The 20,571-nt window shown below is 43.3% G+C and overlaps 1 protein-coding gene across 10 annotated transcripts in view; it reads right to left on the bottom strand.

Annotated features, from left to right (window-relative positions):
- Positions 1 to 20,571, bottom strand: part of TCP11L2 (t-complex 11 like 2) — a 41,549-nt gene that overhangs the window by 16,976 nt on the left and 4,002 nt on the right. For 4 of the 10 annotated variants that reach the window (XM_008527013.2, XM_008527010.2, XM_070600370.1 and 1 more), the window contains exons 2-6: positions 12,337 to 12,522; positions 10,051 to 10,186; positions 5,781 to 5,901; positions 4,523 to 4,743; positions 2,544 to 2,680 (exon numbers count right to left, since the gene is read on the bottom strand). In XM_008527013.2, coding sequence (XP_008525235.1) covers positions 2,544 to 2,680; positions 4,523 to 4,743; positions 5,781 to 5,901; positions 10,051 to 10,186; positions 12,337 to 12,493 — 772 coding nt within the window. In that variant the 5' untranslated portion in view covers positions 12,494 to 12,522. Of the gene's footprint in view, positions 1 to 2,543; positions 2,681 to 4,522; positions 4,744 to 5,780; positions 5,902 to 10,050; positions 10,187 to 12,336; positions 12,523 to 12,976; positions 13,115 to 20,054; positions 20,548 to 20,571 lie in introns of those variants that run through there. The other 6 variants (XM_070600367.1, XM_070600371.1, XM_070600368.1 and 3 more) reach the window with 6 other exon arrangements.

The following is a 20,571-nucleotide window of genomic DNA, read 5'->3' as shown; positions in this document are numbered from 1 at the left end:
ATTTCTTCATTTATAAACAGTAGGTGATAACAGTACCAGCCTCATAGGGCTAATGTGAGGCTTGAATGGGCTAATAAATGTAAAGTATTTGGCACATAGTAAGGACTTGGCACATAAGTGGTCAAACAAAATGTTAGCTAGCACTGCCTACTATTAGTAAGAGAGAGGCTCATTCCAAAGTTAAATCAGTTGCAGCTGTTAGGAAGGTCAAAACTGGCTGGCTGCTACTTTAGTCTTATGGATCCTAGTCTGCCCTATAGAGCTTAACCAAGTCCCTGAATCGTATCAACAGGGAGGGCAGTGCTCATGGCCCACTGAATCTCCTTGTTACCAAGCAGAATGTGCCCGGCTTCGTCAACTGTTCCTCACGTGACCCTCCACGGCCCATACCCTCGTCCTTGGACATGCTCCAGCCTGCCAGAGTCCCTTTAAAAGTGGCACCTGTTTGGCTCTGTCTACATAAGGCTATCATATTGACTATTTTCACAGAAAAGCTTAGTCCATGACGGGTAGGGTGAGGTGGATGGATCACCTAACACCGCCTTAGACTGTGGTTAATAAAAGCCCAGAGGCTGGTGTCAAGCACTTGCCAATGGGGGAACCAGTTAGCCAGCCTCTTGCCAGCTGTGCAACATCTGGCATTTCAGTTTCCTCACCTGTGAAATGTCTAACAGTACCTACCTCAGTGAGGAATTGTGAGGATTCAATGAGGTACTCCTTCCTCGACTCCCACTCTTTCTTGATGCCTCCCTTCCAGGCCGGTATTGACGCCCACTAGTCCACTGATACTGCTCCCATCAAGGTTATCAAGGATCCCTATGCAGTCACATCCCATGGTTAAGTCTTGGCCTTCATCTTTCTTATGACACTTATGACAGCTGAACACATCTTCCTTCTCCAGTTTCTTCACTTGTCTTACAGGACATCACCCTCTCCTGGCTTTCTTCACCTCTCTGGTTGCTCTTTCAGTCTCCATTCCTAGATCCTTCTCCTCTCCTCAAGCTCTGGAAGCTCCTGAGTCTCAGTCAGGCCCACTCAGTACTCACACTCTCTCTCTAGGGAATCTCATCCAGTGTAAGACTGCAGGTAAGAGCATGCACCATGGAGCCAGACTGCCTGGGTGAGTCTCAGCTCTATCACTTACAAGTTGTGTTATGGAGGCAAGTGATTTAACCTCTCTGTGCCTCAGTTTCCTCATCCATAACATGGGGAATAATTTCCTAAAGTTGTTGTTAAGATTAAATCAGTTAATACAGGTAAAGTGCTTAGAATGTGGCAAACATTTTATACATGTTAGCTACTACTCAGTTCCATGGCTTCATCTACTACAAATACACTGATGAGTCCCAAATGTACATCCCCAGTTCCCACTATTTCCCTGAGCTTGAGTCTCTTATATCTAACTGACTACCTGACATCGCCATGTTGATATCAAACAAGATCTCGAAGTTCACATATCTAAACTGAACTCTTGATTGCATACCATCTCCCAACTTTCTTTCACCTCATCTTCCGTATCACTAAAAGGCATCACTATTCACCCCATTCCTCAGGCAAAAACCTTAGTTATCCTCAACTCCTCCCTTTTCCTTCATTCAGCAATTCTCATTATTTTACTTCCAAAATATATCCAGAACCTGACCTCTTACCACTTCTACCACTACCACCTGGACCAAAACCACCATCATTTCTTGCCCAAGCAACTGGAGTACCACCTAATTGGTACTCCTGCTTCCCTCTTTGCTCCCATAGAAGCCAGAGTATTCTTTAAAAATGAAAACGAGATTTTCTCCCCTGCTCAAAACTCTCCAATGACTTCTATCACACTTGGAATGAAATCTAAATTCCCCTCATTTCCTAACAAGGCTCCATATGGCCTGCCTTTGTCTACTTCTCGGCCTCATCTCCGGCCACTCTATCCTTGCCTACCCTACTCCAGCCACACTGGCTGCCCTGTGTTTGTCCAACTTCACAAGCAAGTTTCTGCTTCAGGGCTTTCATACTTGCAGCTCCCTCTGGCTGGAATGTTCTTCCCTCACGTCTTCACATGCCCCTTCCTCATTCCTTTGCAAACTCAGCTCAAATGTTACCTCTTAGAGAGGCCTTCCCAGTCTACCCCATCTGGAAAAACAACCCCCGCCCCACTCCTGCTCCATTACTCTGTCCCTTTATCCTATTTTTCTTCATAGCACTTAACACATCTGACAATACATGTTTATTTATTTGTCATGCCTACTAGAATGTCAGGTCTTTGGGGTCACAACTTTATTCTGTTTTGTTCACTGCAGTATTCACAGCACTAAGCAGTGTCTGGGACACGGCAGGTGCTCCATAAATATTTTTTTTATGCAATAAGAAATGAAGAGTGCTTAGCACAGTTCCTGGGACATGGAAACAGCTATAAGTTTGTGACGTCAATTTTAGAAGTTAAAAAAACATTTGACAGAAAAGCCAAAATTCTTTAGTGACACTACCTAAGATGTCAAAGATAAAAATATATTTTCACCCAGTTTCAATATATGTACACATTATATTGTACTTACTTGGAGTTTCTTCAAGGATTTCTTGGAACTTGGTTCTCTCATAATCCACCAACTGGCGTTGAAGATGAGGTCTAAGACTCCTAATTGTAAAATTGACCATGTCCATTTTCATGAGGTCCAAGACATGAAATATTTGTCTAAAAATTTTAGAGTTAAAATAGTTAGAGAGATGATCAAGAAATTAAGCTGAAATTCATTAACTATTATCCATTTCATAGGCTGGAAAAGATAACCCCAAAACAGTCCTGAAATTCCAATTGCCACTGGCAAGGTCACTTTCCAGAGAAGGCATTACACGTACATTCCAGGTGTATTCTTCCACGGATCTCAAGAATATTTGCTTTAGCAAATATAATCCCTCCATCTGATCCATTACATCAGCCATAAACTGACAGATAGATGCTAGGAAGTATAAACAATGAGACAAAAGATTCAAGAAGGAGTTTTCATTTGAAAGTCTCTGAAATCTTAAGGAGTCTGAACAGAGTGTGTATGGTTTCTATGCCTAAGGAAATGAGGGGAAAAAAAGAAAAAGAAAAGCAAGAACAGGGCAGTGAGGTACAGGACAAAAATACTTCATTTTAGAGTGGGGCAACCCTGTGCTCAATTGCAGCTCTGCAACTGACCAGCTCTGTGCCCAGGCACAAGTTACTCAATCTCTCTGAGCCTAGTTTCCTCATATGTGAAAGAAAAGGACAAGACCAACCTTGGAGGGGTGTTGTGAAGAGTCAGTGAGATAATGAATGTAAAATGCACACCCAGTAGGTGGTCAATATATGATGAAGAGGAACACCAGATTTGGTATCACACTTGGGTAAAAAGATAACTCAGAGCAAGGATTCTGCCAGTGAAGAACCACAATCTAGCAGAGCTGAGCACAAATCTAAGGATACACGCAGCGCATTTTACAGAGGGGGAGAAGTATGACTTTGAGAGGTTATCAACTTGCCCAAGGTCATAAAGTATGCAAACCAGTTTCCTTCTATCTTTCCAATACTATTACATAAAACTTAATTCTCGGTGTGGCCATATTCTCAAAAAAAGGGGAGAAAAGTTCCCCTCAATGGCAAAAAGTATTGCAGGCTCTTCTTTCCTCCGGGATCAGAAAGAAGTTATTGTCTATGCAGCCAGATTAGATTCTATTTTAACGTACGCCTCACTTTCTCAGGGAAGCTGCGGCAGAGATGGCTAGCCGACCACCGAACATCCATGCTCCCTTTCCACAGTGCGGATTTGTGGTTGGGAAATATGTTTCCAGACAGCAACCACATTTCCCAGGCTCCTTCAGTCCAGGTGGGACCATGGGACTAGTTATAACCAATGGGATGTGTCACTTCTGGGCCGAGGTGGTTAAACACTGGTATGCCTTCCCCATGACCTCTTTTCCGTTCACCAGCTGAATGTAAAGGACTCCAAGGACCCGGGTGTGGCTGGAGCCAAGGAGAGAAGGAGCCTGCGTCTCTGAATGACATGTGGAAGCCTGCCTGACCAAAAACTTGGACTGTGACATGTGGGAGAAATAAACTTTTATTGGTTAAATCACTGAGAATTAAGGGTTTATGTGTCACAGCAGATAGTATTACCCCCACTAATAAAGAAGCCTTCCTAGATCCTTGACTAGATTAGGTCCCTCTGCTGAAGGCTCTATTAATCCCCTCCCCTTCCCCTTGTAATTCCTGTCCAAGGTCTGTCTCCCCATTAGACTGTAAACTCCCTGGGTCAGGGATTGTATCTGGTTTTTTTCATCCTGCATCCCTCAGGCCCAGCACATGCCAACTAACAACCTTGTTAGGTCATTATATCTGAAAACTCTATGTACACAGTAAATGACTGACTTGCTCCTTGCTGATTTGTTTTTTCCCTAGGGTCAAGGATTTCTTTGGGAGCCCAGTTATTATTCTGTGTTCCTCAATTCACACACTTCCCTTGTGAATGAACTCAAAGGTATCCTAAGAAATGGAAGCAGCGACAGTGCTAACCTCAGCACCTCCACAACGTTGCCAGTAGCCTTTAACTCTCTGATATCATCATCTCGCACGGGAGCACAAAGCTTTCCCATCGTGCTGATGACATAGTTGGCCAGGCCTTGGATGTCCACAGCACTGTGCTCAGCCTGCTGCCTAATGAGGTCTGTGTCCAAAACTTCACAGATCTGGTTGCGAAGCCGGTTGCCACCAGGAGTCAGAAACGAGAGAAGAATCTACACAGGGAAAGGAAAAAAAATTAACAGTGCCATGACATGAATAAAGGTTGCTATTTTTTATTTCAGTGTCTAGATGACCATGCTCCCTGTCCATGTTTTAATGTCCTGGATGCCAGAGAAGCTGACACTGACTGGGTGGTGGATCAGAGGAACACTCCGTGTCTCAACTCTAAAAAGAAAGCTCTATCTTCTGAATTAAAGGCCCCCCCAACTCCCATGGAAAGTCACTAACACTACCAGTATGAAAACAAATGGCAGGGAAGTAATATTACTGAAAGAACTTTAAAAAGTTTACAGATAAACTGTGAAAAGAAAGAATAAGTTGCAGACCACAGCTCCAAAAGAACCCTTTAAAGAAGAGCAAATGGAAACACCCCATGGGCTCCATTGGTATATTATATTTCACATATAAAATATTTATTATATATTATATAGGCAACCTGTATTGAGTACTCACTATGCAACAGACACTGTAGTTATACACACAGTATGTGGTTAGGAGCACAGGCTCAAGCCAGAATGCCTCAGTTCAAACCCTCTCCACCCCTCAAAGCTCTGTGACCCTGGGCGAGTGAGGGAAGGCAGTTTATTTATATAAAATAACAACAGGAGCGATGACCTCACAGTGTCATGGTAAGGATAAATGAGTAATCTAATGCTTGGCACAGAGCAAGTGTCTTGTAAATGTTAGCGAAACTGTAACTATCATCTCATTTAATTCTCACAACTACCCTGTAAGTACTCAGGAAACTGAGATGGAAGGAGAGTGAGCATGTCACGAACCAGGTCTATCCCACTCCAGAGTCTGTGCTCTTAACCGTCAGAACCACCCCTCCGTGCGCTGGGTACTGCCCTGCCTTCCTGCCACCGGCCTGTTCCCCAGCCTCCACCCCACCCCAGGAGGGGCAGGCAAAAACCCTGCCAGTGACTGCACTTGCTCAGCCTTTCAAAGAGTCTCCAATACTTTTTGGAGGACGTGAAAAGAGTCTTTGGGGAAAAAAAATGACTGATTAATACAGACAATATCAACTTGCCTCTCTGATTTCTTCAAACAGTTTGATGGCGTGTTCATACTCGGGAGGCTCAGCACACAGTTCTGATTCCAAGACATCCCAGAAGGCCTGGTGGACAATGTGCTTCACTCGACCGGCCAAGCTACAGGAATGAAACGGATTGGTTTTTAAAATAAGCATTATTTTTCCTGACTTTAAAAGACATACATTCATTGTGGAAATCTTAGAAAACACAGAAAAATGAAAAATAAAAATTGGTCATAATCCCATTAATCTTTTGACATATTTTCCTCATTCAATGCATTGTTTTAACATAGTTAAGAGTACCCAGTATGTACAATATTATATATTTTTTTCATTTAATATTCTGTCCTAGTGTTCCCCCTAGACTTTTTTTTTTTTTTTTTTTTTGCTGAGGAAGATTAGCCCTGAGCTAACATCTGTGCCAATCTTCCTTTATTTTGCATGTGGGTCATCAGCATGGCTGATGACTGGCCTAGGTCTGCATCCAGGATCCAAATCTGTGAACCCGGGTCACTGAAGGGGAGTGCACTAAACTTAACCACTATGCCACAAGGCCAGCCCCTCCTCTAGACTTCTTAAATGCTTCTTTCCTATATCTTTCAATAAATTCATAAAATTCTGTCCTAAGGAGATACCATAATTTACCTTCCCACTCTTCTGCATAGATCTTTAGACTTGTTCTAGATTTTTGGGATGAGACAGCTAAGTTGCTCTTTGCTCAACAGCTGAAGTTTCATGGCACAAAATAGAACAGATTGGCCCCAAGGAGACATGAATTTGAATGCCTGCCAACGTCAGCTTAGCTGTTCCATTTAAAGTTAGCCAGACCAAACTGCTGAAATAGGAGCCTTCCTAGGAAGAGCTCACAATAAAATAGGTGGCCACCTTGCTTCACTCTGTATGTCAATGCCCTAAAATAGGTGCACATTAAAATACACATCCCTACTGAACTCCTACACTATTTTGCCATAGCTTTCAGAAAAGCACATATTTCCCAACACTGTAATTACTTATGGGTCTCTGTCCTCCACAGGGCTCTCCACCTCTCCCAGGCAGAGGCCACAAATTCTCCTAGCTACCTACCACTGTACCTAGCACAGCACCTGGCATATACTGAGTGTTCAATGAATGCATGGTGAATGAATTAATAATTTGATAGTTAAGCATATCTTCTAATTTTTCTTTTCAAAGTACATATAGCTAAATATACAATAATGCTATGAGATATGAAAAATTAGCTTTCTGAGGAGTGTGAGTTAAAATTGTTTCTATAACTGAAAATACTATATTCAACCCAGCAACTTTCAATGTTAAAACTTATTCTAGTTGCTTGACTAGATTTATTCAACATAAATGCCATTTCCAAGGTCTGAGACTCTCCTGAGCAAGCACAGAACAAGTAGGAAGGCAAACATCGCTGGGACAGACTTTTGCTCTTGACTTTACAAGCCTCATACACTTGGCTTGAATGCACCAACCAGGAATGAGCCAAAACAATTTTATGGTTCCTTCAGGGACGTCAGAATTTAAATTTAAGTTTTTCTAAAGACTGCAAGGCACTTTTTAGCTCTTTAATTTTCTGGAGGGGAAGGGAGGAGTGGAGATGAGATCAATCAAACCTAGAAGTATTCCTACTGGGTATCAGAAACTTGACATTTTACCAAGCGTTTTCCCCAAAGACAGTAGCAAAATATGAGTCAGCCATATTTTACAAAGTAACAATTTGGCCACTGTGGAGAGTCATCTGAAAATCAACAGCTAATAATAGATTATTCCACTTTTAAACAAAGGTAATGTGTCCCAACTCCGCATGTTGTTTCCCTTACTCATATTTTCTAGCCATGGCAGAAAGTGAAGGAAGAGAAATTCATACTTTCCATCGTATCAAAGTACTTACATGCAGGGCACTTGTCTGCCCATGAGTATGCATTTGAAGTGAGTATTGTAGTCCTCACCTTATCCTTGGAGGATGTGAGGCTCAGATATGGTCTCAGCAGAACAACGATTCAAATCCCAGAGTCTGTCTGATCCTAAAATGCCTTCAACACAGCCTGTATTTGCAACTTTTGAATTTAAAGCACAAATACTCCCAAATTGGCTTTTGCCATACTTCACAAAACACATTCATTTTAAGTTCAAAGATGCATTTTTACTAGTCAGTCAATAAATATCTGTTCAACATTCAATATGTGGTAGGTCCTGTTTTAGGCGTGGTGAAAAGAAAGTCTCTGCTCTTAAAAAGCTTATATGTTAGTGGGGGCAGAAAGATGAAAAAAAACCCATCAATAACGAATAAGACAGTTTGAGAGCCATGAGGAAGACAGAGAAAGACACTGTGGTGGACAGTGATGAAGAGGGTGCTGATCTGCTGGGTGGCTGAAGAAAGCTTCTCTAGCACAGTGACCTTTGAGTTGAGACTAGAACGGGGAAAAGGAAGCAGCTGGCGAGCATCTAGGGGAAGCAGACTGAAAAAGAAGACAGAAGGACAAAGCCCCTGGGACAGGACCAACTGACCAGTTATCTTGGAGTACACCAGCGGGACAGGATCAAGCTGGTGATCAAGCAGGATCAGCAGCAAGGAAGCCAGCGTGGCTGAAGCACAGTAAGCAGGACGCAAAGGAGTCAGAGAGACAGCCAGGGAAGTGGGGCCTTGCTGGCTATACTTAAGAGTTTGGGTTTTTATTCTTAGCGTAACAGAAAACCGTTGAAAGGTTTTAAGCAAAGAAATGATCTACTCTGATTAAGCCTTTAGAAAGACCACTATGGCTACTGTGTGAGTGTGGAGGATGGTCTATGGGGAGCTAAGGATGGAGACGGGGCAACTAGTAGGACTGCAGGAGTCCAGGTCAGAGATGATGGGGGCCTGGCCTAGGGGTGTAGCTCTAGAGTTGGGACAAAGGATCATGGCGAAATGCAGTTATTATAGAAAACCAAAAGATACACCTACTTTGGCTAGTAATCTTAAAAAATATTCATGATTCTTATGACCAATATCCCCAGGAGCAGGAGGACTATGATCTACATTTTTTTTTAAAGTGAACTGACCATTTATTTTTTATTTTTGATTGGCACCTGAGCTAACATCTGATGCCCATCTTTTTCTTTTTTTTTCTCCTCCTTCTTCTCCCCAAAGCCTCCCAGTCCATAGTTGTATATTCTAGTTGTAGGTCCTCTGGTTGTGCTGTGTGGGACGCTGCCTCAGCATGGCCTGATGAGCGGTGCTAGGTCCACGCCTGGGATCTCAACCAGTGAAACCCTGGGCCACAAAGCAGGCTCACAAACTTAACTGCTCAGCCACAGGGTCGGCCCTATGATCTACCTTTTAAAAGAACGAAATTAGTATGTTTACTATTTTTCTGCTTTCAAACTAACAAAAAGTTCTGAATGGAATCAAATAGTATATATTGTCTTAATTGGTAGAGAGAATGCCTCTGGAATTAGAAATGGCACTGTGAGGTTGAAGATTCAATGCTGTCATCCATGAGCCAACTTTACCGATGAGGGTGATTTATCTGTAGTCACGGCCTCCAGCCGTTGCCTCCTCTTTGTCCCAGGGGATTTGAAGGCCTCTGAAGCCAGAGAGGTTGAGGTGGGATATAAGGGTGCGGCTCTAACTAGAGGTCTCGGGGGTGGGGGCAGGATGGGGTGCCCATGCAGCTGTGATTCCTACCCTCCAGATGCTTTTGGATCACCTACTTTTAGCACTTGGACAGCTTAGCTGCATTTATTTATCTTCACAACCTGAATATCAGTTTTTAATAAGTCAATCTACAAATATTTCTTGAGAATGAACCATATGTCAGGCACTGTGCTGGACAACAGGGATAGAGCAGCCAACAATACAGACATAGTTAATCCATTAACGGTGCTTTTGGTCAAGTGGAAAAGACAGACATTGAACATAAGATTATAAGACATCTTAGCAAAGCGGAAGTAGAGGGGGCTACAGGAGTCTTTAGCAGGGGATTTAATGTAGCCTAGTGGGCTCAGGAATGTCAGGAAAAGCTTCCCTTAGGAAGTGACAAAGAAGCTGAGTTGCAAAGATTATGGGTAACATGTACCCTAGAGGAATGGTTTGAAAACAAGTATAAGACCTTGTTAGAGAACTAAATAATGTTTACTTCCAGTGGATATTATACAAGAACTTTCGAGAATCAGTGTGAATATGTGTGTATGTGTGTGTGTGGGGGGCGCGGGTGTGCACGCACACACACACACACACAGAAGCTGCAGCACAGTTTATGCACAAAATACACCTCCAGGTTACCTATTCTCAGGGAGGGCATCTTGTTTCAATTGGAAGTTCTCATTTACAGCAATTTCGTGAGCAAGAGTCAGGTTTGATAAGTTCCTTGTTGCAGCCATCACTTCGTCAAATGTTACAACCCTGGGAGGGCTTGTTGCTGAAAGAAAAACAGAAACCAGCTAATGTCATGGAAGAAAAAATGTAATGCAATGAAGCCTCCTGATGCAGACAGAGTTTAAGCTGTTCCAACATATATTTTCAGGGTTTCACAAGTGAGAAGAATATATACTAAAATGGGTGGAGTCCTCTGCTTAATACTTAAAGACTTCAAAAATTTAAGGACTCCTCTAATAGCTTTGATTACTGTATTGATAACAAATTACCAAATGTTTCTGAGATAATCTTATTAACATAGGCTACTATAAGTTACATTTTTTTAATTAAATCACCTCATTTCTAGTGCCTATTGATATACGCATTTATTACATGACTATACAGGAAATCGTGCCTACTTTTTATTCTGTAATTCATAACTCTCATTAACTGAAACAGACTCAATATGAAATGACTAATTTTTTAAAACTATAATTTCTAAAAGTATAGGCAGTATATAGCATAATGCTTAGGTCTGAGTCTTAGTTTTGCTAATTGATACTTATCGTTTGACTTCACTGAGCCATAACTTACCTCCTCACACGGCTGTCCTGAGGTGATTAAATAAGATAATTTAAGTAAAGAAGAACACAGTAAGAACTTGATAAATGTAGATAATTAAAATAAAACAAATGTGATAAGCCAGATGACCTACTTCTCAGAAGGAAGTAGTAAATAATTATTCTAGTTATTTCTAAAGATTATTCTAAAAAATATTTAACAAATCACGTCTTTTTGAAATCATTTTTGCAACTCTTAGCATCTGTTAATTAAAAATCATTACTTCAAACAGTACTGACTGGCAATACTTTGCTACCTAAATCATTTTAAAAAGAAGGGGGGGAGGAAGGAGAGAGGGAGGAGCATGGTAATACACAGAACTAGTAAAACCCTTCTTTAGGATGCCTAGGTCCCCTGTTGGGGGCGTCAACCCTAAAGATAGTATAAAGAGTGAGAAAAAGCACAGAAACCTGAGTCACTTCTAGTAAATTCTTTTCCCAACTCTGTGTCATTAAGAGTCTCCTTAAAAATGTCTGTACCCTTTGGTCCAATAATCCAATCATATCCAAAGGAATTCCTCGAAAGGCTTTACACTCCAAGATGTTAGAAAGTGCTTTTTGAAACAGCAAAAAAAAAAAAAAAAAAAAAAAAGGAAATGAACTAAACATCCAATGACAAACCAATAGTTAAATAAATTATAGTGCATTCACTTGATGAAGTAGTCGGTAGTCATAAAAACAATGTTTCAATGTTTTAAAAATATATTATCACGAGTGAATGTTTTAGTTATAATACTAAGTGAAAAGAGTCCACACATAGATACACACACATACGTCTATGTGAGAGTGAAGATATGACAAAGTACCGCCAGCTGTCGTCTTTGGGTGATATTATAGGAAATATTTTCTTTTCCTTATACTTATGTACTTTCCAAATTTTAAAAAAGAGACTGTCTAAATTTAAAATAAACAGAAACTTTTTTGAAGTGGGCATTTGATCATATTAAACATTAGTTGCTTCTTTCTGCATTGGGTGTGTCAGTTAAAGGTGTTATATTTTCTATACAAAATGCCAATTAAAAAGCTAAAAAAAAAAAAAGATAAACACATCTGCTTTACACATCTCCAGCTTCCATACACAAAACAAGTCGTCTCCCTTCACTGTGGCCAGCCACTCTTTTAATTCTTCCTCACACCCCTAGTGTAGTAATTCTTGTGGGCACTTTTCTGGGGTGATTTGCACAACAGTTTTTGAAATCGGCAGGAAACCCTTTAGATTATTTCACTTCCTGCCCGACCCTCGAATTGGGGCAAGTTTCCTTCCATGTAAATCAGAAATGGTAAGAACAGGCCAATTTAAATTAATCTTTGCATGGGGCCCAGGAAGTGATCTCAAGGAGAGGCTTTCCCCTACCTGAGAGAGAAGACAGCTGGGGTTGGGGGACCTGATTTACAGTCAAGCCAAAGCAGATCAGGGTCAATAATGAAAATAAACTTTAGCGGCTATTTATTCCTGCCTTGGCAGTTCTATTCTGGTACGTCTAGAAAGGAGGGGGAAGTCTGTCCTTTGCTGTCACTCATTTATGAGTTTTAAAAGCTAACACACATCTAGAACCACCCCCATCCCCCAGCCCCTGCTTCCCTGACGGCTTACAAGCAGGAGAGCTGGATTTGCTGGAGGAGTCGCTTGTAAAGCTCTGCCTGGAGCACTCATAGTCACTGAGTGAAGCCATGCTTTCGGAAAACCGGGAAGAGTCTGAATCGCTTGGCTGCTCCTCGCCCACACACTGCTTTTCGCCATTGAAGGGCATTTTGTGTCACTTGAGCGTGGGTAAAGCACCTGCATAGACAAACAGACCTTGTGTCAACATTCTGTACTTTCAGTGGCAGCACAGATGCTTCTTCCGGTGTAGAAGCCATGCCTGCACGTGTCACAGCGCTGGAGGGGCCCCCAGAAGATTACCTCATCCTTCCTGTAGCACTCTGGCCAGCCTAACACTAGGCCTTCAAGCCTGCCTTCCAGAAGACTGATTCCACAGCCATAGGTGTGAGCTTACTCAGGACACACTCAGTGAGAATATGGAGCAGCTCTCAGCAATAACAGATGCTTCAAAAGAAATGTGCAGAGCACACACAGCTCTCTCGTCCTGGGTCACCAAAACACAGGAAGGTAAGAGTGTGGCACTCTGGGGTCAGACTGCCCTGGTTAGAAGCTCCTCTGTCTTTTGCCATGTGACCTTAGGGAAGTCACTGGACCACCTCCCTCGTTAGAAAAACTGGGCTGGAAGACTAACCTCATAGGGTTGCTTGAAGATTAGGATTATTCTTATTAATGTGCTTAGCACAGCACTCAAATGTTAGCTGTTATTATTGTTCTGATGTCTTTGTTTTAAATATTTTTGAAATCAGCCTCTTTAGTTCTCTGTAAGCCCCTTGAAGAAAAGAGAAGGCAAATTAAAACCTCTGGCTGGCAAGTCTTCAAGTTCTTCTCCATTTTTCCATCAACTGCCATGGTATGAAGAGTAAGCCCTGATATTTGGTTTCTACTTCACAATTTACAAAGTACTCACCACCACCTGATGAACAAACAGGCACAAAAGATCCTGATTCATGGGGTTGGGACATGGATGGGACTCCAAGGGACAAGGGGACTTACTATGCCATAAAACCAGTCCTTTGGCTCTGCATCCAGTGCTGTTTCTGGGACATCAGATTACCTCCCTGGGAAGGACAGTTGTGGCCAGTCACCCCCTAGAAAGGAGATCCTGGGCACACGGGATGCCCAGGCATGAGCCCAGGAGCCTCAGCCAGGCCCATGAGGGAGCTGGCCTTGATATGAGTGTGGTATTCGCTGACACTGAGGGGAAACCTGGGCCAGAGGAGAAAAGCATCTCAAATCCTGAATGGACAGTAACGATAGTAAGGGTTCACTGAGTCTCTTTAAACCTAATCAGCCTGTGCAAGGAGGTACGCAGAGCTTTAAAGCTGCCAGAATGTGAAACCACAACCACGCACAGTATGCCTGGAAACTGAGTGCCTACTGTGCACCAGGCACAGGGAAAAGCAACTACAAACAAAATAGGCAGGGCCCTACTCTCATGGCTCTCAAGTCCAGTTGCCAAAAACTGTGTGTGCCAGATGCTAGAAGACAAGAAAAGGGAAAACAAGGCATTGGTGAGGAAGCGTGAGAAAGGAGAGGCAGGGCTGGGACTAAGCGGGAATCAATCTAGCCTTTTTTGAGAGAAACCGTGCCATTTTTTATCCCTTGGGTGGTGACAGAGACAAGGATGGGCCCGAGAGGGACTTATTGAGGATCAAAAGCCCAAGGGCATTTGTGCCTGGCTTCACCTAAACAACTTTCTTCAGTCCTGCCACTCATAGAAATGCAACCTTGCTTGGCCCACCACCTCCGCAAACAAAAACCACTAACTCAGAGGCTGCCCCTGTAGACTGAAGGGCAAGGAGTGGACTGGAGCTGCCAGGAAGATACTGTGCAGAGACGTTCACCTTATCCTAGAGTGCCAAGGCCAACCACCACGAGCACAGGCTATATAATAGCCCTGAACCCTTGCATCCTCAGTGGTGAAACAACCTCCTTCACCCCAAGCAAACCAGATTTGACTTGAGCTTTAACTCCTGTCTGCTGGGGGTGGGGGGATGGATATAGAGAACAGAAGAAAAGGGTCTGTTCTAACCCTTTCACTTCCACCAAACCCCAAATCCTAAATGGAATGCTTGCCCTTCCCTCTAGCTTTCTCTCTCTTTACCAACATTTTACTTCACTGATGGCATTTCTTACAAATGCTACCTTCTCCAGGAAGCCTTCCCTCTACCCTTTTGGCCAGAGCTAATGGCACCCTTCTCTGTACACCTGCAGCACACCTCCTGTATCTCCACCACAGAGCTCTGTCCCTTGTACAGTTATTTTCCTCCCATGGCTACTTCCGACTCTCCTTAATAAGGCAGGGGCTGTGTCTTGTCCATTACCAGTCTCAAGTATGTGACAAGTTTCATTCGGTGTCAGCTGAATTGGAATCATTGACTCCCATTTGGTATAGCTTCAACCAGAACATTTGCAAACTGATATCACTGCACATTTCCAGGCCTGGCACTGCCGAAGTTCAAGCTGGGAGCAGAATCCACCACCTAAACCCATCTTGTTAGGCTTAAGATTCAGTATTTCCCGGTCCTGTCACACTCTTATTTGAATATCTTAAACTCTGTTTCCACTTTATTTTTTTCAGTCATTCCACTGTCACTATTGTGTTATGTATGCTCTGCCCTTAATTTCTCTTCACTTTGGCTGTTTTTCCAAGTAAAGGTGAATAAAAGCTTTCATCCATTGGAATTTATGAATGAGGTTAATAGCTATAACTGTCCATTTCATTTTTCTACTCCAGCTGAACAGCACACTTTGTAGGTTTCTTAATTGAGTTTAATAAGGCAGCAAAGTACAAAGATTTAAAAAACAAAAAGATCTAGGTTAGGAGTTACAAGTCCACGGTTTGAGGCCTGGGTCTGTCATTAATTTGCTGCGTGACTTTATGCACATCACATCTGCTCTCTTCTCCTCGTTTTTCTGAGTGGGTTGGGCAAGCTATAAGGTGCCTTTCACCTAGGTATTGCTAAAATGCTATAAACCCAGGGTCCCATGGCGCATCACTAGGAGTTCTGAGAAATTAAACATGCTCATGGCAGCCACGCTTAATAACGTGCAACTACGTTTTCTTCCAACAATTCACTGGAGATCGAGTTTCCAGTACAGGGGAGGCAAGAGAAAATTTAAAAGCTTCAAAATGTCTAGAAACTCTCGTTTAGCTGATAGAAGGCTCCATGTTTCAATTGGGCTTTGTGGATCTAAGCAGAAACTTTTCTTTGAAGCCAAAATGTCCATTATATTAAAAAATTGCCTGTTTCCTCATACGGTCATATTAAGAATACCTAACTCATAGGCTGGTGTGAGATTTCATTCAGTCTATATATGCAGAGTGCTTGGAACAGTGACTGCCACTGAGTATACAGGTTGCAGATGTTTGCTATTATCAGTATTATTTGCTTTCATTATTGTCATCATCATCATTTCAGGTAGTAAAAACTCTAGAAGGAAGAAAAATTTTATCCCATGACGATAAAAGCATGTTCTATAGATAAACAAGACCAGTGGTTAACTTGGACAGAACTCTTGGACTTGTCTGAAATACAAAAACCAAAAGCAAATGGCCCACCCTGGTAAATGGTCTTCTGCAAGTTCCTTCACACTTGGTCTTCCCTTTTCGGTCTTAGGTTTCCATATAAGTCATCTGAGGACAAAGCTACTTGACTCAAAGGGCAGTGAGGGTATTTAATCTGTTTTTAAAACTATTCTGAATTCTCTCTTAGAACAGTGATAACGAAAAGAAGCCATTTCTTTAAGAAAGGTAATGCTTCTCATACCAACAAACTTAGACCTACCTAACGTTCACCATTGTAACTCACAGGCAAACCAAACAACTTTTCAGGAACACCACATCTCATCCTACCTGGAGGATTTACTCACTGGCGAAAGGTAAAGTGAAGGTGAAGACAGAAGATAACTCCAAGCAAAGTCACCAACACTACAGTGGGTCACTATTCAAAGAGAATAATCACATTTTTCATTGTACTGTTCCATATTTTATAATAATAAATGCAATATTATGTGATTCCTTCCAAGGTCAATGACTGGGAGGCAGCAGACACTTAAATATTTATTGTTGGATGAATGAATGGCAGCGTGACTATTGACATTTTAGAGAGGAAGGAATGGGTACAAGGACCTGAAGGGGCCAGTCCTGTGTTCCACCACAGATGGAGGGGAGATGAGTTTTTAATTTGCTAGTGATTCCTCAACCTGTGTCCAGATTACTGACTTTACATCCTTATTTCTTTCCTGCAGCAAATTCTACCTTGCACAGATCCACCAGTGACAATGCACATGTCCCTAAAGCAGTAAGAACACTGGCTCTGGAGCCAGGTGGACTGGGTTCTTGATCTTAACTCTTGATATTTACTGGCTGAAGACAGGGCACTCACCATTTATAAACTGGGGAGAATAATAGTATCTACCTTACAGAATCGTTGTGAAGATTAATTTTGAAATAGTCTACGTCAAGTACTTAAGCCCCTAGTAAAAGCTTGACAGATTGTCAACCACTATTTCATTCTTACTAAAAGAAGCTATGAATTCCAAAAATGTCAATGTCATAAAAACAAAGACAGACAGACGGTATGTCCCAAAGGAAAAGAGATTTGACAACATAGTGCAATAGATGATTCTTGACTGGATCCTATAACGGAGGGGAAAAAATGCTATAACAGACATTATTGGGTCAGTTGACAACATTGCTACTATACTTGAATCTACTGTCTGTATTACAATGTTAAATTTACTGAAGTTGATAAAGGTACTATGATTATATATTTGGGAATAAAGGGCCATGATATATGCAACTTTCAAATGATTCAAATGAGAGAAAAAGAGAAAACAATAAAGCACATGGAACAAAATGTTAATAGGCAAATATGAGTAAAAGGTAGACAATAGTTCTTCGTACTGTTTTTGCAACCTTTTTTTGGTAAGTTGAAAATTATTTTCAAGCAAAAAGTTAAACGAGAAGAAGTAATAAACTGAAACTTCAAGTCTAACTCAGAATAGTCCAGTCTCCTGCAGTTCTTGGATTTTGATTTTTCCCTCCACTGCAATAGCTTAGATACCCCTCTAGTGCAAAACCTCTTCCAGACAGTCAAACTTGTCCCAATGTCCTTCTTGAACAGTACCCAGAGCATAAAACAGGAAATAGGCCAGAGTGCTTCAGAAGAGGCAACAAATCATTTCTCTTAAGAGTTCATCTCCAAGTGGTTTCCCTTTTCGTGAGAAGTGGTTGATAATCGCTCTGTGACTGGCTTCTACTCACCTCACCTGTACCACTCTCCTCACCAACCCTTCTCGCTCCACACACAATGGCCTTCTTTGGGTTCCTCAGACAAGCCAAACTTTCTGCTTTGGAGCACCTGGACCTGCTGTGCTCCTCCCCTGAGATGTCTTCTCCCTGATCGCCAGTGATTGGCACCTTTTTGTCATTCAGATTTGAAATTAAACGTTACATCTGCAAAGTGACCTTCCCTGCTATCGCCACTCACTCTATCTCAATGAGTCACGTAGAGCTTAGAACGCTACCTGGGATAGAGCGAGAGCTCAACGGGTATGGCTGAGGAACAAGACAAGCTACTCCTATTCATAAGACAACTTGGGTTTTCCTTCTCTTCCACCTCACTCACTTCACTCATTTTCTCATTACACAGTCACTTAAAGTACTAGAGTTGTTGTCTGCATAGCTATATCCCTACCAAATTTTAAGCTGCTTTCAGAAAAGAGCTATAGCTCCACCCTCCTATTGCCAGTGCCTACCCCAACACATTTCCAAGGCACCAATAATTCAACCAGAAAAGATTCATAGTTCCAGAGCATAAAGAAATGTTTACATTGTGTCTTTCCACCATCCTAAAGCTCAATAATAGCAAATATTAACAATAAGAGTTAATAGCTATTGAGCACTTATTATGACCCGGCTCCCATGATAAGTGTTTTAAATATTTTATCTCCTTGAATCTTCATTATAACCTTGTTAGCTAAGGTATTGTTATTACTGCCATTTTATAGATAAGAACTTGAGGCTTAGAGAAGTTAAATTACTTGCCTAAGGGTTTACAGCAGCAGCAGAGGCACAACTCAAATCTAGGCAGTGGATCCCTAAAGCCCATGCTTTCTACCATCCTAGAACAGCTGGAGAAAACGTGGTGTGCTGTTTGCCCTTTCCACTTCCATTCTGTCAAATCGATCTACCCATCATCACGTGGACACTTGTACATGTGGTAGCAAGCTGCCTTACCCCCAAGGGGCTGCTCAAGTGCTATACTGCGAAAGGCATCACTGAAAGAATCCATTGTCCACAATAATTCTCAACCATCCCACTAGACTGACTGAAAATCCTCCATCCGGGAGCCATTCTTTAAGCGCTGCAAAATCCCTTGTTACAACCCAAATATTATCAAAAGGGTTAACTGCCTACAACTAGTATGAGTCAAAAAATATTTTGAAGTGAATTATTCAGATTATCCAGCAGTGCTCTGAGGAATGGAACCCATCCAGTTAAGGTTAGGTCACGGAAAAAAGAAATTTCAAGAAACGTCTAGTGGTATCATCCTTGAAGACGAGATCAAGGTCAGGTGCAAGGACAAGCATCCACATATGTGTACCAAAGGGCAAGGAATCAGAGGAGGGAGGCTGGGCTTTGAAGAAAAAATTGCAGATGGTATGGAAAATCTCCCTCTGCAAAAGGCTGCTTTAGAATCAGCCCCAAACAGCAGCGTTCAGAAGTTATTCATATGCAGCAGAGCAAAAACCACAGAGCAGGGAGGTAGGTGCCTGCTCCATTCAGCTCGAGAATACTGGTCTTCATCAAATTAGAGCCAACAAAGAGCTAGATAAAAGCCAACAAGCCAGTCATTGTCTAAAAAAGCAGATGTTCACGCTACACATAACATTACAGCATCAGGGAAAGGGTTTCTAGGCACTTTTCACACTTGAAAACACTTCTCCTCCCACCCCTGGCTGGCTGGTTTTAGTACCTGTGCTTCCCCCCCTGGGGCCCTCGACCCCTCACAAAATGGCATTGAAGCTGCTTTCACACATGACTGGGTGCCTTCCGCCCTGGGCCACTTCAAGGCGGGCAACCTCCCCCGGCTGCCAGGGTGATGTATGAAATCCCTGGAGGCAAGAGGAAAAGGCAGGCAGGGGGTCTCCTAAAGTGGGAACCACTGCAGGAACCTCATTACGGTTGGCAGGTGGCAAGGAGCAAGGTCTCTGAGGGGGCTGGAGATCCTGAGGCCACGGGGATCTTGGGGGCTGAGGAGCCCACTGGGGACAAGGACAACTTATCTAGTTTCTTCAAGTAACAGGACAACCATCCAAGACAATACTTCCCAAACTTCAGTCGTTTGAGTACTACTCTGCACGCGTTTTCACATCCCCATCCTCACCTATACTCTATTTATCAATCACTTCTCTTTATCTTGACTAGATGTTTGCATTTAAATACATTTGTTTTAAAAAGGAAACTTTATATCATTGTGAAATCGCTCGTGGAATGGAAGTTTTTCCTAATACTAACAGAAACATAACCACGTTGGTCCACCTGCCACCTCGAATCATTGCCGTTACCCCAGCGCTGCCACCCAGAGTCCCCAGCTTCGGGAAGCACAAGCCATCCCTGAGAGGCCAAGGGTTCGAGCCCGGGGCTGACTGGCACTTCCCGCCTCTTCCCTCTAACTGAGCCTAAGGTCCAGGGGACTCACCGGGACTCTGCACACCCCTCGCCCACGTCCTGCGGCCGCCCCTCCCCTCCAGCAGCACGTTTCCTGTCAAAACAAACCCTGAAGGGAGGGGACCGCGGGGCCCGAGCCGAGCGCCGCGGAAACCTCGGCAACAAACCCCAAACACACGCCGCGGGCCCCGCCCGTCCCCACCGCGGCTCGGTTCGCCCATCCCGGCCGGGCCGGGGGCCGCAGGCCAGACGGGTGCCCCCTCCTGGAGCCCGGACAGATGGTGGGAAGCCGCTCGCAGCGCGGTCGCTGGCACGGGCCCAGCGGCATGGAAACAGCGCCAAGCGGCCGCGACCCCACCGAAGCCCGCGGCCACCCTGACACACGCCCCGCTCCCACGCGGGACGGCGGTTCGAGGTCAAACAAGGGGGGTGGGGGGAGCAAGAAGCGCGGCTTCCTCGCCCCCGACGCCGGCGTCCCAGGACCGAGTTCCGAGGTGGGGCGGGGGAGGCCCTCGGGCTGCCCTGGGGCGAGGTGTCCCCCTCCGCCG

Source organism: Equus przewalskii, chromosome 29, assembly GCF_037783145.1.
Source record: "Equus przewalskii isolate Varuska chromosome 29, EquPr2, whole genome shotgun sequence".
NCBI lineage: Eukaryota > Metazoa > Chordata > Mammalia > Perissodactyla > Equidae > Equus > Equus przewalskii.
The sequence above is the reverse complement of the archived record's forward strand: the minus strand, read 5'-3'. Positions and strand labels throughout refer to the sequence as shown.